The sequence below is a fragment of the Macrobrachium nipponense genome, chromosome 5 (assembly GCF_015104395.2).
Source record: "Macrobrachium nipponense isolate FS-2020 chromosome 5, ASM1510439v2, whole genome shotgun sequence".
In the NCBI taxonomy this organism is placed as follows: domain Eukaryota; kingdom Metazoa; phylum Arthropoda; class Malacostraca; order Decapoda; family Palaemonidae; genus Macrobrachium; species Macrobrachium nipponense.
This window is the reverse complement of record NC_061107.1, coordinates 19,081,677-19,100,557: the sequence shown is the minus strand read 5'-3', so window position 1 is coordinate 19,100,557 and position 18,881 is coordinate 19,081,677. Positions and strand designations below refer to the sequence as shown.

General features: G+C 38.7%; 1 protein-coding gene across 1 annotated transcript in view; it reads right to left on the bottom strand.

Moving 5' to 3' along the window:
• The window catches only part of LOC135215226 (RNA-binding protein NOB1-like), a gene marked incomplete in the record, with an annotated part of 136,517 nt that overhangs the window by 39,102 nt on the left and 78,534 nt on the right, over positions 1 to 18,881 (bottom strand). Inside the window, 3 exon segments of the mRNA XM_064249731.1 lie at positions 4,603 to 4,722; positions 5,687 to 5,982; positions 16,126 to 16,324. Of these exon segments, the coding sequence (XP_064105801.1) occupies positions 4,603 to 4,722; positions 5,687 to 5,982; positions 16,126 to 16,324 (615 nt within the window).

Below are 18,881 nucleotides of genomic sequence, written 5' to 3'. Positions count from 1 at the left end.
CTGCCCCACAGCTCATTATCTCTGATAATGGGACCGAGTTCAACAACTCATTAGTTCAAGAAATTTGCAACGCCTTTAAGGTAGAAAAGGTAGCGATACAGCCGTATCACCCAGCTAGCAATGGCTTGGTAGAAAGGAAATAACAGAAAGGTTTTTTTAGATGTATTACGTCACACGGTAGGACAGGACCCTGACTGGGACGTCAATTTACCTTTAGTCCAATTATCATTAAATGCAAGGCATCATACGAGTACTCGAGCAACTCCCATAAAAGCTTTTTTGATGGGATATGAACCAGATTACCTTATGCATGGCTGAATCAGCCAATACAGCCTAATTACTCTGAAGATATCATGAAGATAAGAATCGGAAACTTTAAAGTAATCCACAAGCATTGCACAAGAATCTAGAGAAGCCCAGCAGAATATGATAGAGAAGCATCAAGAAGGATTAAGGCCTGTAGACTACAAGAAAGGGGATGAAGTCTATATTAAGAAGGAAGTAAGAAGTGGTATTAATTATAAGTTAGCCACAAAATTCACAGGACCATACAAGGTCGTAGACGTACAAGAAACTAAGATAAAGGTTAAGAAAATGAATAACCAAATGCCTTCCACATATGCTGAATCATTAGAAGAAGAAGAATTTTGAATAAACAAGGACAAGGTCAAGAGAACCAAAGAAGTTGAAGAATCCGAAATGACAGAGACGTCAGAAGACATTCAGAAGAAGGAACTAGATATAACCTAAGAAATAGAAGAGTCACTTTTCAGTGAAACAGAAGAACAAACCCATTAATTCATTCCCATTATTCCCATGTATTTATTTGATTTCTTTATTGCTAAGTTTACCTTCATCGGTCGACTTAGGAATAATCTTTTATTGTTACAATTCTTACTTTAATTAGTCGGTTTGTAGCAAGAATTTTTGAGTTACGTTGCACTAACTTCAAATTTATTTTGACTTGAAGGGAAATATTTGGGTATGTAAGAAACGGTTCAAAGCGCAGTATAAGAATTTCAAGACGTATATTAAGCTTAATCGTTCCATGAGAACATTCTTAGAAGTAAAAGAATAAATAAGACGGGTTAAGATAGACATTAAGAGATTTTTAAGATAAGAGAATTCGTTTTAGAAATGATCAAGATTTTGAAGGGGTAATTAATATACTTACTTTGTTCAAATCCATTAGATGTTGATTGATGATAACTTACTAATAAGATATTAATCGATGAAGACTCACTAACAAGAAGTTAATTGATGAAGACTCATTAACAAGATAGTAGTTGTTGAAACTTACTAACAAGATATTGATTGGTGAAAGCTTACTAATTGTTGTCACAGTAGAAGAAACCTACAAGTATTAACCACTAACCGGTTCCTTTAACGAGTTGCCAATTTTGTTTTAGTATCAAGCAGTAAGGTTATAGTTTAATGTACAAGGTTACTCAGAAATTACAGTAAGAATGCCCAATGAAATTTTGCATAAACAAAATACACAATCTCAGTAGGAAGTCAAGGACACCCTCGTTATTGCATACAAATACACAAGGATATTTTCTCCCAGGACTTAGTCTCCAAACAACAGGTCGCAGCAAACAAGAAGCCATCAAGTGTCGTCAACGAAGAACGAAATTTATTTTCCATAAAAGAAAGACGATATCCACCTAGATAGAATAGGACTGAGGATTGAACCAATCATATACTGTAAACTTGGATAGTTACCATTATTTTTTTGCTTCTACCATGCATTTATATAACTTTTGTGACTTAAGGGCTTATGTATGTTTAACTTTCAGTTTTCTTGTTTTTTTGGTGATTTATTTTGTTTGCATTCAGTTTCATGTTTCTTAATGTGATTTACTCATATTTGAATTCAGTTTGATGATTCTTTTAATATTACTTAATCAAGTACTTGTTCATATTCATATTCAGTTTTTTATGTTTCTCTGAATGTTACTTACTCAAGAATTTACTCATGTTTACATTCATTTGATTGTTGCCCTTAACGTTACTTAATCAAGGATTTGCTCATGTTTACATTCACTTTTGATGTTTTTGAGTTAAAGTTTCAATATGATTTCCAAGAAGCATAAGTTAGGAGTCCTCTTGTAGGTATAATATTTGCTTCAGCTTAGATAACGCTGTCGGAGTCAGCGAGGTAGCGGGCCGAGACTGTAATAGTGTGGCACAGTGTCGTTATTCCAAAAGACAATAACTTAATAATACTTAAGAAAAGGGCACGAAACGGATAATAAGGAAGAAAGGGAAAGGGAATACGATAATGATTTTTCTTAGCGAAGGGATTTTGTTACTCCAAACATTAGGCTTTTAGCCATTAGACATCTGGTTTTCATCTCCCCCAAAAAGCCTCTGTCCGTACCAGCGATTAGTGACCAACAAGAGATTATGGGCGACGAGCGATATCTACCAGGCATATTCGAGAAATTGGAAACTACTCTCATTAGCGCCTATGACTAATCGGCGTTCCCTTCGTGAACAGGTCAGAGAGAGCCATCTGGCATACGTTAAAAAGGAATTCTATGACCCGTTGTTCAAAGGAGGGGAGTGCCGAACTCTTAAGCGCTCCACCCTCTCGAGATAGACCTAAGGACTTCGACGAATCAAAAGCCATGAGTGTTGGTCATAAGACAGCCCAAAAGAAGTATCAACGAATGACCTATGAGGTTACCAAGGGATACGCCCCTAAGAAGCCAGGACATGAAGAAGGAGGCGTATACAAATTCAAAGCCTACGAATTACTGTAGAAGACCTGACAGGAAGGCGGTCTCGTATGAAGTTAGCAGCCACTAAGACACAAAAAGTCTTTCAGAAAATGCCACACCCAGTCAGAATCCAAAAATCCAAAGGCGGGGCTAAGGAGATTTCAACTGAACAAAAAGGCGAGACAGAGAGAGAGCAGGCAGAAAAAGGGAGCAGAGAAAAAAGGGGAACAGAGAAGCCAAGAGAGAGAACAACCGGGGAGCCTGAGGGGAGAACTGCAGTGGCATGGCCGTGAAACAGAGAAAGACAGAAGAATCCCCAGAAGAAGAACAGGTGCAAAAGTGTGGTGTGCGAAGCAATCAAAGACAGTGAAAGTGACAATCAATACTCAGTAAATTTCCCTCGTGCCTATAGACTCGTAATTGCAACAAGTGCAATTAAGTTTTATCAGTCCAAGAGCCCAGTAACTCAGAAGGTGGAAAGACATTTGTAAGAACCCCTACGAAGAATAAACTTAATGCAAAGAAACATATCAATTAATTTCTCATCCTAACAGAACCCCTTTACCTAATTCCCCAAAGTACAGCCTCCACGGCACACGTTACCTTAGATCTGTGCAAAGAAAGTAAGTACCGTCACATATATATATAGTAATTTATATAATATATATATATATATATATATATATATATATATATATATATATATAATATATATATATATATATATATAATATATTATATATATATATATAATATTATATATATATATATATATATACTATATATTTATTTTAATTTTTTTCCTTAATTTTCCTTTGTTAATTTTGGTTATTGCATTATTCTCTTATTCTGCTTCCAATACTGAAATACTTTCTCTATTCTACTATTAATTCCACTAATGATAGTGAAAATGAGGTTAATGATATAAACTTGAAACAAGTAAAACCAATTGTGGCAGTTGTAGGATTGGTTTTTTCAACGGTTCTCAGTTTTACCTAATTAACGATATAAACGAAGGTACAGTTCGATTCATTAGTCCGATGACACTATCTACTTAGCAATTTCACGGTATAGTTATTTATCATTACTATTATTTCTGCTCTGCTGGCTGCGAGCCATGCTGCCATTGTCGTGCTGTGTTCACCTCCATCCAGACACAGCCGAGTGCACAAGAGACTTTTATTTGCTTAGATTTTGTCTGCCAAAAAAGAGTGTCTGGACATGTGGACAGGGTTTAACAGGGCAGTAAGTAACTTACATTGTACAATGCTACCCAAGTTTAATGGTTAGTCTAGCTGTTGCATTTATATTTTTATGTTAAATATCCATAGCATTCACTAAACATACTTACAGTTATTTGACCATGAATATATATTTTAGGAGGGATAAGACTATTAAGACAAGGTTCCTGAGTGGACATTTTGCTTCACGAAGTTACTGTTGTAATTTTTGGGTACTTTATATAAAAAAATGTTTGTTGCATACATTGCACTCTGCAATAATGTATACTTCATTTGAATTCTATAATTTCTCTTCACTTCATGTATGTTTGCATACGCTAGCAAGAGTTAGGGTAGGATTTTCGATTATTCACAAATCCCAAATTCACACTTTGAACATATCCACACCACACTTTGACCTCTCATTGTAATTGAAAGACAAATTATTAGGATTGTGAATGTGTATAACTAACATGAATACAAAATTCCAGAAAACAATACTATTGTTTTGCAAGACTGATAAAGCTGAGACACTGTTAAAGTAAATTATAACATACTGCTTTGACTGTTAAATCATCTCATAATAGTGAGCAAGTTCTTTGTAACAAACAAAGAAGAGTTCAATATTATTATTTTTGTGTTTGGACATACTGTACCTTAGTCATGTCTGAGCAAAGCTTGAAACATGCATGGCATCTCAATGTGAAGGTCTTAATTTCTCGGATGATTTTACCCTCGACGCCCATCACAGATAAACCAATATGCTTCAGTACATTCTGTGGTAAAAGATAAACTGTATTAATTCTTTAAAAGTTACATGTTATGCTGATAAGTTGTAATAATAAAAAAATATTTTATAATATGAGTTGTGGTCTATATTTCCTGGTATGGGAAAAATACCATTATGAATATCTCAAGTTTCTTGTAATAAAAAAAATTGAAAAATATATAAATGTAAACTGATTACAATTAATTTTACCCTCTTATACCCTTGTTTCCTGATGATCTTTAAAATACAAGTCCAATAATTTGTACGATTTTGTTAAAGTTTTTGTACAATTTTGTTAAAATTTAAGAAGTAATATAAATTACTACATTCCCAAAATATCAGTATCCATATTCACAACATCCATGTATAGAATTACCTTTATGAAACTAATAAAATCTTTGTATATAAATAAATTACCACATATTCAGAAAAACAGAAAAGAAAAATAAGAATTCTAGAATAACATGACATCACCTAAATTTTCTTTTAACAGATCCTTTTTCCTTCTCTCTCTTCAGGTGGAACTTCTCAAAAGATTGAACATGGACTCAGGAGTTGGCTAAGAATGCATGCAGGAATCATTCTCTTTGAATACTTCATTTGGTGCACCTGTATGCATTTTGCACCATTTAAGGAATGAGTATACAGAGTAATGGGTATTGTCTGTCATGAAGAAATACTTAATAGCACTGTGTCACAGAAAATAATCGCTATTATTTGCCATCATAAGATACTATTTGTTTGAGCGAAAAAAATATGGGTGCATCTTGGGCAGCTGAGGCACCTAAAAACATGTGGTGTAGGGTGTAGGTGTCATCTATTGAGGACTAATTATTAAGAGAGGATCATTCTTCAGTTGATGACCACTCTTAGGTAGAGTAGCAGTGGTTACAATATTCAGTACAGACATACTAAATAGCAACTTCACTATAAAAAAAGAAGCACAGTAGGAAATAAAAATAATTCATTACCTGTATAGCAAAATCTGACGTCACACAAGCTACAAGTACATTCTTATCCTGCTCCTCTTCTGCTGGTAAATTTTTTTCTTTAAGTTTATAACGTTTGACATTACAAGGCGTTATCCAGCCCTCATCATCATCATCGTCTTCATTATGGTCAAAACTGAGGTCAACATTGTCGTTTTCATCGTGGTCAAAACATACACCATCCTCATTTCTGTCATTTTCACTCAGACGTTCCTCATCAAAGTTGCCACTTCTGAATTCTTCGCTTTCATTCCCATCTTCAATATCAGCTTCCTCACCTGTAAAGATATCACCATAGCAAAGGCCATCAAATCTGAGATTGTTAACTACATACTTAATCAGTTATACTTGGCATACACTTTTACTTTACTTGTGCCAATCTGGTGAGAGACTGCAACAAGAGTGCAACAAATAGCTCAAGTGCAATAATACTGGATGTCCGTTGCAGCCATAATGCTCTGTTTCTTTTCCCCCCTTTCATCCATTTACAGTGTTTGGTTACACTATTTCAACTCAACAACACTTCCTCCCAAAGCTACTAACAGGTAGTATATTATTAATAATATTCAGTTAATAAGCTGCTATCTCATAAGGCTGATAATATACAGTATATGGAATAGATAATGAATACTTTTGACTCAAACCTTCTCTCTTACCCTTTTTCTTTTTCTTTACTACTTTTACCACATTTGCTTAGTAACATGTGATAAATTACAATAAACAGATAAATCTCCATTTACATAAGATGCACATTTGTACTAATGACCTCTTATATAAAGAAATCATGTAAATACAGTGTTCCCCAACTTTTTTGCGGGGATAGGTTCTCGAAACCACTGCAGAACTACAAAAGCCCCTCTTAAAATGCTTATAACTACCAAGTACCCCTTACACTGAAATGCTTATAACTGTTTATTTTTAAAGTTCACAGCCTAATTTATAATTCAAACAAAAATATACCTTAGATTCTCCTATTAAAACAATTTAATATTAGTTTCAACAAAAATACACCCCCAGAACACCTTAAGTCAGCGTAGATTACTCTTTCAAAACTGTTACTCTTAAGTACATACGCCCCCTAAAATGCTTATAACAATGATTTACTAATTTTATAATATCAACAATAACGTAAATACAGTTTAATACAAATTAAATATATCTGTCTTACATAAGTATTTAACAATGATTTACAAATTTTAAAATATCAACAATCAATGTAAACAGAATTTAATACAAATTGAATAAATCTGCCTTAAAGCACGTTTGACAACTAATCAAGTAACCCCTGTATACATAAGCATAGCAGTTTTCTTTCATAGTACTGGTAAAAACAATTAAAATTATCACTACATAATTTGCTTTTTTCAGAGAAACACTGTATATTCCCTAATTACTGTATTTTACTATATTGTGTTTGTCACTAAATACTACAGAGTTTTATGATAAAAGTTATTTACAGTGTACTTATACTGTACTACTTAAATCTGTTAAGCTTATTCCGGCCTGGGCCCAAAAATGAGCATAATTAGTTGATGATTCTCTCTCCCTCTCTTTCGCTCTCTTTTAAGGGTAATATAAGATGTATTTGAAATGAGATTACTGTAATGTTCTTGGATGATAGAGCAAACTGTACAATATCTAAAATATTTCCTAATTATTTTTATTTTATTTTCCAGCCTGCTTTTATTGGAAAATAAAACTAAAAGAATTAGCAAATATTTCAGATACTGTACAGTTTGCTCTATCATCCAAAAACACTTTACAGTAATTTTAATTGCATCTTACATTACTCTTACAGAGAGAGAGAGAGAGAGAGAGAGAGAGAGAGAGAGAGAGAGAGAGAGAAGAGAGAGAGAGAGAGAGAGAGAGAGAGAGAGAGAGAGAGAGAATTATGCTCATTCTGGCACCCAGCCTCAAATGAGGTTAACAACCAAGCTACAGTAGCAATATAGTATGTATAACTACACTGCAAATAATAAAAAAAAATATATGCATTTAGTCACAAACACAATACGAAAAATACAGTAATTAGTGAATAAATAGCGAAAAAAAAGCAAGTTATGATAATTTTAAGAGATATGACCCATAGAAAAAATGTGCGAATTGGTGAAATTTCCCACAGAAAAGTGAAAGATATGTTCCACAAAAATCCGTGACAAATCAAAGAGCAGAAATTTCCAATTCTCCAGTGAGAATCAATGATAATTAAGGTTTAGGTTTAAGGCAGTGGGAAAATCTAACTTTTTTCGTTATATTTCATGATAAAATTCATCATACAACTTTGATGCCTTTGTAACAATCTTTTTTCCAACTCTAAAACCTGAAAAGTTCTGAGGACAACCTTGTCTCTGGCCGATTCTCTCATAATCCATGAGAATTTAGTCAAAAAAAAACAAAAAAAGGGGTTAAAACTAAGAAGTTTGTTAACAATGAGTTCACACTGAAAATGCATATATTATGTGACAAAATTTATGACAGGACTGGGAATCTTTAGCAAAATGATATTGTTAAGATACAATAAAGTTTTATACATACTTACCTGGCAGATATATACTTAGCTATAGACTCCGTCGTCCCGACAGAATTCAAAACTCGCGGCACACGCTACCGGTAGGTCAGGTGATCTACCATTCCCGCCGCTGGGTGGCGGAATCCCAACCATTCCCGTTTTCTGAGCCAGATTTTCTCTTACACCTGTCTCCTGAGGGAGGCTGAAAGGTGGGCCCTTAATCGTATATATCTGCCAGGTAAGTATGTATAAAACTTTATTGTATCTTAACAATATCATTTTTATACATGCGACTTACCAGGCAGATATATACTTAGCTGATTGACACCCTTGGTGGAGGGCGAGAGACAGCTATATATATAAACAAAATTCTAATAACGGGAAAACAACAATTGTTGTAGGATATCAATCCTTGGTTCTTACCTGTTTGGGCTGAAGACTTCATGATTACTGTCATTTAGTCTGCCTGCCTCAAGAGCTTCAGTGAGGTAAACCACCTATGACCGAACAGCCCTTCTGGATCATGTCAATGGGGGCTAGCCCGCTACGCGACAGAACCTGCATGGATCGTACCAATGGGGCTTACCCGCTTACATGGCAGAGCCTGACCTGTATCTTATCAATGGGGGCTAGCCCTCTTACATGACAGAGCTTTAGGCTTTACATAATGCACAACGAGGAGACCAAAAGTTAATCCCGACCACCTGACCTTCCTAATAACCATGTTAAATCTAAGAACTGAAAAGGGTTCTTCCTATACCCTCTTTCAGTCAACCATAAAAACCAAACACCATAATGTTAAAATTACATAACCTAACTAATTAGGATTAACCTCAGCTCCTCCTCACAGCACTAAATCCGCGGACACATATGCTCCCAGTGAAAAGCACTTCTCATAAGTAACTCTCACATCCTTTAGATAGTGAGAGGCGAACACTGAGTTACACTTCCAATACGTGGATTCAATTAGATTTTGAAAAGGGACCACGTTTTGTTATGAAAAGCCATTGAGGTTGCTATGGCCCTCACTTCGTGTGCTTTTACCCTGAGGAGTTTAAATTGTTCTTCACCACATTTAAGATGCGCTTCCTTAATAACGTCTTTAATGAAAACGTAAGGGCGTTTTTTGATATTGGTCTTGTAGGATCCTTGACCGAACACCAAAGACTTTCCTGCGTACCTCCCAAAAGAGACTTTCTTTGTAAATAAAATTTTAGCGCTCTTACTGGACAAAGGGTCTTCTCCTTTTCTTCCCCGTAAGAGAAGAGAGTGCCTTCACTTCGAGCTTCTAGGCCACGGTTTTGATGGGTTTTCGTTCTTGGCTAAGAAGAGAGGCTTAAAAGAGCAAATTGCAGCCTCCTTCTTAAACCCCACTCTGCCCTCTAACGCTTGAAGTTCACTCACCCTTTTTGCCGTGGCTAAGGCGAACAGGAATAGAGATTTCCTCGTCAAATCCCTAAAAGAAGAATTATTGGAAGGTACGAATCTTTCAGACATCAAAATAATGCAGCACTATATCCAAGTTCCAACTGGGATTTTTATTATTCTGAATTTTTGAGGTCTCGAAAGACCTAATAAGGTCATGTAGATCCTTATTGTCCGACACCTCCAGACCCCTATGCCTAAACACCGAGGCCAGCATACTTCTATACCCCTTGATCGTAGATACCGCTAGGCCACACTTTCTTCTAAGGTAAAGAAGAAAATTTGCAATGTCGGTTATAGAGGTACTGGAAGAGGATAGCTCATGCGTCCTGCACCATCTTCTAAACACTTCCCACTTCGACTGGTACACCCGTAATGTGGATGGTCTCCTGGCTCTTGCGATTGCTTTTGAAGCTTCGCGAGAAAACCCCATCGCTCTAACGAGTCCTTCGATAGTCTGAAGGCAGTCAGACTTAGAGCGGGGAGGTTTTTGTGATACCTGTCGAAGTGGGGTTGTTTGAGAAGATCGCTCCTTAGTGGGAGCGATCTGGGAAGATCCACTATCCACTCCAGCAACTCTGTCACCCAATCTAGGGCTGGCCAAAAGGGAGCGATCAAAGTTAATTTCGTTCCCTCTGAGGAGGCAAACTTTCTTATTACTTCCCCTACCAGTTTGAAGGGGGGAAAAGCGTACCGTCTATTCCCTTCCAATCCATGAGGAGACCGTCTATCGCTATTGCTCTTGGATCCGCGATGGGGGAGCAATAATTCTCCAACCTCTTGTTCCAATTGGTTGCGACAAGTCTACTTTCGGCCTTCCCCATAACCCCATAACTGATCGCACACTTGAGGGTGGAGAGTCCATTCGGTGGGGAGCACTTGGTCTCTTCTGCTTAGCAGATCCGCTTGAACATTTCTCTCTCCCTGAATAAATCTCGTTAGAAGAGAGATCTGCTTCTCTTGCGCCCAAAGCAACAACTTCCTCGCTGTCTCATAAAGGGAGAATGAATGAGTTCCCCCTTGCTTCCTGATATATGCTAGGGCTGTCGTGTTGTCTGAATTGACCTGAATGATCGATCCTAATATCTGTTCTTGAAAGTGCAAGAGAGCTAGGTGAATGGCTTTCAGTTCCTTTTTGTTTATGTGCCAGGACACCTGAGCTCCTTCCCAGGTTCCCGACACTTCTTGCGAATCCAACGTTGCTCCCCACCTACGTCCGATGCGTCTGCAAACAACGCTCGGAGAGGGCTCTTTATATGCAAGGATATTCCTTGACCGAGTTTTCTTCGGGTCTAACCACCACCGAAGATCTTGTTTGACCTTGTCCGTTATCCTGAATGACTCTTCGAGGCGTCCTGGGAACTTTGATCCCAGTTCTCCTTCAGATATAACTGAAGGGGGTCTTAGGTGCAGTCTCCCTAGGGAAACGAACTGCTCCAACGAGGAAATGGTTCCCAGCAAACTCATCCACTCCCTCGCGGAAACAACAATGTTCTTTCCCTAGAAATCCTGACACCTTTGTAAGGCAGCGCTCTATTCTCTCTGTTGACGGAGACGCTAGAAAAACCGAGAATCCATCCGAATCCCCAGATAAACTATGTTCTGCTGGGGATCCAGCTGGGACTTCTCGAGGTTGACTAGGAGTCCCAATGACTGCGTCATCTTTAATGTTACCGAAAGGTCCTCCAGACAATGTTGCTTCGACTTTGCTCGTATTAGCCAGTCGTCCAAATACATCGAGATTCTGATCCCTCTAAATGTAGGCCAATGCGCCACATTCCTTAGGATACCCGTGAAGACTTGCGGGGCCGTCGAAAGTCCGAAGCAAAGCGCTCGAAATTGAAACACTCTTCCCTGTGACATGAATCTTAGGTATTTCCTTGATGCCGGATGAATGGCACATGGAAATATGCATCTTGAAGGTCCAGGGATACCATCCAGTCCCCTGGACGAAGAGCAGAAAGTACAGAGGAAGAGGTCTCCATCGAGAACTTCTTCTTGATCACAAAGACGTTCAGCGCACTTACGTCCAAAACCGGCCTCCACCCGCCCGAGGCTTTTGGTACCAGGAATAGACGGTTGTAGAAACCTGGTGAATGGAGATCTTGAACCGGTTCTATTGCCCTTTTCTGCAACATAAGTTCTACTGCTTGCAGGAGAGCTTGACTCTTTGACAGGATCGTTGTATCTCGCTGTTAACTCCCTTGGAGTTCTTGTTAAGGGAGGATATTCCCTGAAGGGGATGAGGTATCCTCTCTCGAGGATCGAGAGGGTCCAGCTGTCCGCCCCTCTCTTCGCCCAGACTCTGGCAAAGTTCGACAGTCTGGCGCCTACCGCTATCTGGAGGACTTCTTCTTCATTTTGCCTTCCCTGCAGGTCTCCTGGAAGGTCTTCCTCTGGTATCCGGTCTTCTACCTCTAAAAGGGGTTCTTGAGGAGGAGAGCTGGCCTCGAAAGGGCTGCTGAAGAGGTGCTTTATCCTTCTTTTGAAAAGGAACCGCAGGCTTGAACCTCTTTGCTGACTGTGTCAGTAAATCCTGTGTGGCTTTTCCAGCTAATGATTTTGCTACATCCCTCACCGTGTCCTGTGGGAAAAGGTGGTTCGAAAGTGGCGAATATAGCAAGGCCGACCTCTGTAGAGGAGATACTGACTTGGACAGGAAAGACCCATACACTGCTCTCTTTTTCAAAACTCCCGATCCAAAAAGAGCAGCCACTTCTACCGACCGTCCATCACCGCTCTGTCCAGACACGATAACACACTCGATAATTCTTCCATCGTGACAAATTCGGGATCTTGGGCTCTCTTCGCAAGGGCTCCCAAAGCCCAGTCCATAAAATTGAATACTTCGAGCGTCCTAAAGAGTCACCCTTTAGTAGATGGTCCAGTTCACACATCCCCCAAGTAGCTTTTGCTGATAGTAGAGCGCGCCTCCTTGAAGAATCTACTAAGGAAGCGTAATCTGCGTCTGCCGATGAAGGCAGTCCTAAGCCCATAGGTTCCTGGGTATCGTACCATCTTCCAGGTTTACCCGTCAACTTTGAAGGAGGGCATGAAAAAACAGTCTTGCCCGCTTCTCTTTTATTCTTAAGCCATTCTCCCAAATCCTTTGAACGCTTTTTTCATACTAAGGGCTGGACGCATTTTTACAAATGAGGATGCTTTTGGAGACTTCGTGCTCGATAGCAAAGATCCTGGAGAGGCGGATCCGCTGGTTGAAGCTTATCTCCGAACTCCTGAAACAACAACAGGACAATCTCTTATAATCAGAGACTACTACATCCACAGGTAATTCTTCATCCGAGACTTCTTCTAAGTCTCCGGCTGTCGGGGATACCTTTCGGAGAAGAGCGGTTCTTAGTTGTCGAGGGACTTCTGTCAAACGAAGAAGAACGTCGTCCGTGTGACAAATCCTTGCTACTACAAGGCGCAATAGAGTTCTTAAACGCACGAGATCTTCTCTCAGGCACCTGTTTCCTACCAGGTGAAGGGCTCCTACTCTCCGAAGAACTCATAAAGTGCGAAGGGGTCTTACTCTGACCTAAGCTCGTACAAGGAGCCTGGCGCCTACTCGACTCCTGACGCCTGCTCGACTCCTGGCGTCTGTTAGACTCCTGGCGCCTACCCGACTACCTGGCGCCTGCTCGACTCCTGAAGCCTGCTTGATTCCTGGTGCCTGCTTGACTCCTGGCGCTTGTCGTGACTCCTTGTAGGCTCTTGACGCCTCTCACAAGACTCCTGGCGTCTGTTAGGCTCTATACGCCTGTGATATTCTTGGCGCCTACTAGGCTCTGTCAACTCTATGTTTCTAACAAGCTCCTGCTTCTTAGGCTCTTGACGCCTATCCTGATCCTCAGAAGAGGAGTCCGACTCCTGACTTCTCCTAAGAGACGTAGCTGACCGCTTGCTCTGCGAGCGGCTACCGCTGGGAACTTTCTTCCTATAGATAGGAGAGGATCGTTAAAGGGAGAACGAGAGTGTCTCTCCGGTGACGAGCGCCTGCTAGAGTGAGAAACTTCTCTCCTACCAGGAGAAGAAAATTTTGATCTCTTCACTGGAAGGGAGGAGTCTTTCCTTCGAGACGAATCCTTATGTAGAGCGCCTACCAAGGAGGATATTTGCTCCTGTAGATTAAGCAGGAAAAGCTTTGTCGGATCTTGAGGCGCTGGAGACGGTCTTCTCGCCCTCTTACTAGTCGAAGGAAAATCCTCTGGAAATCGCTCTGGGCTTGAATCAAAAAGCGTCTCCTTTCGGCGCTACCCACGATCTCTTCAGAGGACGAGACTTCGAAGCAGAGCTCCATCCACGCCTGGACGAGGAGGAGTCCGACGCAGAAAAAACACTCTTCCAGGATGCCTTTTCTACAGCTATCCAAGGCAGCCTGGGTCGTTACTTCAGGGTCTGCCGAAGGGACGCCTGATCGTTGGGGATGCTCCACATCCTCCCTGCGGCTTTTGACATTCCTCCTCCCCTGGTCCTGGGAGTTTGGAAGCGGTCTAGGCCTAGGAGCAATGCGGAGCCGATCAGACGCCCCCTCCACTGCACTGGGGTCACTGTATTCACTGACACTCTTACCTTGTGTTTCCATAGCTTTAAGCTGCTCCTGAAGCTCCCTGATCGAGGATCTCATTTTTTTCCATTTCTGAAAATGGAAATCCTTAGATTCAACACAGGGGAGAAGGGGCTGAGGTTATGGGAGAAACATCATCTAGTTTGTTAATTTCTGATTCAGGCTCAAAAGAACAAGATCTACTCGAGCTTCTAGCTGACGCTTTCCTAGCTCTATCCTTCTCTCTTTTCTTAATATAAGAAGCTAAATCCTTCCATCCTTGCTCCGAAAGCCCTTCACATTCAGCACAAGTTCTATCAAACGCACATTCAGACCCTCTACATTTACTACAAAGCGTATGAGGATCTACCTCTGCTTTAAACAACCTAGTTCTGCATTCTTCCCTTGCACAAACCCTAAACTTAGGTGTTACTTTAACTTCAGCCATCTTAATAGAAAAAACCAAATCCAAGTCCTAATCCAGTCCAAAATAAGCGTATGCCAATCCCGAGAATAAACAAGAGTACTTCACCAAATGAGTCCAACCAATTCTCGGCAAATGAGCAGAATTCCAATCAGGAGAGACCAAACAACAGTTGTTGCCGGCCTCAGCGACAGAGAAAATCTGGCTCAGAAAACGGGAATGGTTGGGATTCCGCCACCCAGCGGCGGGAATGGTAGATCACCTGACCTACCGGTAGCGTGTGCCGCGAGTTTTGAATTCTGTCGGGACGACGGAGTCTATAGCTAAGTATATATCTGCCTGGTAAGTCGCATGTATAAAAACTATTTTTTCACAGAATTCTAAACTCCGAAAAGCTAAGAGGTCACAACTTTTTCTTATTTCCTCTGGCTGATTCTCACAGAATCTGAAGTTTACAGCATTTACTCTATGGTAACAGTAAATTTATAATACAACTTCGATTCCTATGTTAATCGCTTACTTATGTACTGTAAATTTCTTTTTCTATAGTTATTGTTTATTTCCATGAATGTACATCTATAATTATTGTTTATTTCCATGAACGTACAAAGGTTTTGGATGTGTATAATGGTTTAGGCTTCATATTTGGTGGCATCACATATATTGTTTGTTTGATTGTATGGTGTTTTTACGTTGCATGGAACCAGTGGTAATTCAGCAGTGGGACCAATGGCTTTACGTGACTTTCGAACCACATCGAGAGTGAACTTCTATCACCAGAAATACACATCTCTAACACCTCAATGGAATGCTTGAGAATCGAACTTGTGGCCACCGAGGTGCCAGGTCAAGACCATACCGATCACGCCACCAAGGCGCTTCGCATATTTTGTGGGACAATAATATTCTATTTCCAACATTAATGTGAGAAAATCATACACACAGATCATATTTCCTACAATAATAGCCAGTGCTAATAGTGATAATGAATATATGGAGTGTTATCTGTTTAGTAATAATTCACCAGATTGTGATTAAAAAGGGTGAATAGCTAAATAGTGCAGGCTTTGGAAAACCAAATACAGGCATTCCCCAGTTAAGGACGAGGTTCTGTTCCTATGCCACGTCATAAACCGAAAATTGTCGTAAACTGGAATATCGTTGAAAATTGTCAAAAATACTGGGAAAATCTTACTTTCAATGCTTTGGGTCTATTAAAATCAATGTAAACTGCATTTCTATTGAGTTTTTATCTAAAAATTCCAAATCTTTATTATTCTGCTGTTTTGGAGCCATATTTCTTCTGTTGAATTGGCGTCATAACCCGGAACGTTTTATAAACCAGGAAATAATTTTTGATGAATACATTTGTATATATACAGTACAAAAGTATCAAATAAACTAATGATAATAAAATGTAGGATAACATAACTAGTACACATCTGTAATGATGTTCTGAATTAAAAAAAACATATTGAAGGTATTTTTTCAAGATTGCACACAATTTTGATTACCTTCATCTGTTCCTTTGGTATGAAGACTGCCCTCATCTGCTGAGCGACTTAAATCATCCTCATTGTCACTTTTTTCATTACCCTCTTCATCAAGTTGCTCTTTATAATTTAGTGATAAAGATTTTAGATCCCCTTGCAAAACATCCTCCAAAATTGCTGGGTTCTGTCCAATAAGCTCAGGTAGTTTGCAACTTTCCTCCTGTAATAACAGTTACATAATTAGAAAAGACAAAAATAACTGGAAATTTTGACTAAGAAAATGTGGAACAACAAACTATTTGTGTACATATTATAAAAGAAATTTACAGATTAACATCTATGACACCTCTATTTCCAACAAACAATACTGTAAAACAAGATGGGGAAAAAAAATAATAAAGGTATTCCTTTTCTCTAGGGCTAAAATAAAGAAAAAAAAAACTGTGTTCTACATTCACTAATCCTACTCAAATATTCTTCAATTATACAATTTGCAATACAGCAATGGTGCAGATACAAATACCTGGCTTTGTCCTACTCAGATTGCAGTTCATACAGGGTGATGATCAGTCAGTATGAGGTTGGATTAATCAAATATACACATACTTACAACCAATGCCAATCCAACAGTATAAACACTAAGACAATGGACATAAAATCGGGAAGTCTCCTGACTAAAAAAGCCATATAAATTTCAAGATCCACTGTCCATGGGAACATTTCCAGGTCCAAATTATTGTGACCAAAATGGATTACCATGGCCACATTTCATTGTGGAGGGTATATTTTTGTGCTTAAGGAAAGGAATAACAAATAACTGTATTGGGGAATGCAAATGCCAGTATAAATGAATAAAAATAAAGAATGCCAAGTGCTTATCTTTACCATAAATCAAGGCTTGGCTACCTGATTATTTCACCATAAAGTATTGAATTAGAGGCAAGGAAACTAATTTCTTATTACTATGCAATATCCAATTATTGGATCCTCTTTTAGATTTGACATGCCCTCTGCTATGGGACTTTGATAAGGGTTTTGAGTGGACATAGAGTAATTAAAATAGATTCTAGTGCTACTTCCTATTTAGTAAACCACAAGGCACTTATCTATAAACTTTAAGTCTCTTGAAGCGGGGGGGTATGTTTCAGGATTTCCTTACAGATAGGCAGCAGCGAGTTGTTGTGTCAGGCGTTCCAAAGGCTAGCGTTCTTGGGCCACTGTTAATTTTAACCCTTAATGGATGGATACCTTCATATGAGCATATGAGTAAAAATATCAGTAAAAATATCAGGTTTTGAGTGGTGGTTGGATTACCTCCTGGCGAGTACCGATAATTACACACCATCAATTTGGAGAAATTGGACAGGAAAGATGTTCCATTATTTCAATAGCCCATAAATTTACTAATGGCAACTGTTAGACTTCCTTAGCTCCTTGATTCTAGGTGTCTCATGAGTCAGCAGAGTACTTATCTCTTATGATAGTATGTCAGTTATAATTGTAATCTTGCAAAGAAAAGTGGAAAGAAATATCAGACAAAACAAAAAGTTACAGCATCTTCGATCTCAGTAAATTTACGTAAATATTTTACAACAAATATACTCAGAATTTGATACTGATTCAATTTTTATCTGTGCAAGCTGTAATTATAATTTTACAAATAAAATAAAATTAATTACAAAAAACTTGTATAACTTGGTAAAATTTATGATTGTTTTGTAAGAGGCCTGACAAGGAGTTATAAATAGTAATTTTCAACTTCTTGTGGAAGGTAAGGAGAATGCTTTAGATATTTTTTTTTCTGACACCACGTGCATTTGCATGTCTTTCTCTTTCCATTGAAATGTTTTTCCTTAAATTGGCTGACCTGAAAGACTGCCCGGTCTGGGCTGCTGCATATTGACTTTTTAGCCTGGAAAAAAAAGATTGTGCAGTAAGCAGATGATACAAGACTCCTGGGTGTAGTAAAGTCTCCACTTACTAGAAATGATGTTACCCTTACTCTCAATTGTGACATGGAGCAGATTAGTGGATAGTGTAGAAAGTGGGGTAGTTGACCCGAGCTATTCGCGGAATTGCCTATTCGTGGACTTTTCTATAGACTGTATATACCCATTATTCGCAGAAAATATGCCTATTCTCACTATTTTTTACTGGAAATATCCATAAATTACTGTACTTTCATATAATTTTTGTGACTAAACACACTTTTTATGATAAATCTATTAAAATACTCGGGTAAAAGCATTTTTTGAGGGTTTTTTGTGTTTTAACTATCAAAATAGGCAGTTCCAAGCATTTTTAGAGGGGTTTTAAGTATTCACAGATTTTAGCTATTTGTGGGGGGTGTGGTACCCATCCCACCCACATATGGGGGTCTACTGTACCTGGGGGAAACTCCTTTAAATTCTGCAGCTTTAACTATAATTGATGTAACTTTTCACTCACACCTATACATTTGAGAAACATGTAATGAAAGTGTCATCAAATGTTGCATGGAAGTCAGGTATTGTACATAAGACTTCACATATATTTATACATATACCAGCCCGAGAAGAGTCTACTTGAGACTCAGAGGTCTGGAAAAACTAACCCCTATTAATAATAATATACATATACATAAAAGTGATAAAATCAAAGCAACCTATTTTATGTTATTTATCTTTCCTTTACTAGCATACTGTTTTTGGGTGAGAATGTCTGCTTCTGCTAGAGAATTATTTTTTCTAGATAGACCAGTTTGTAGTGGTAGGTTTCTGTTTCCTAACATTTACACC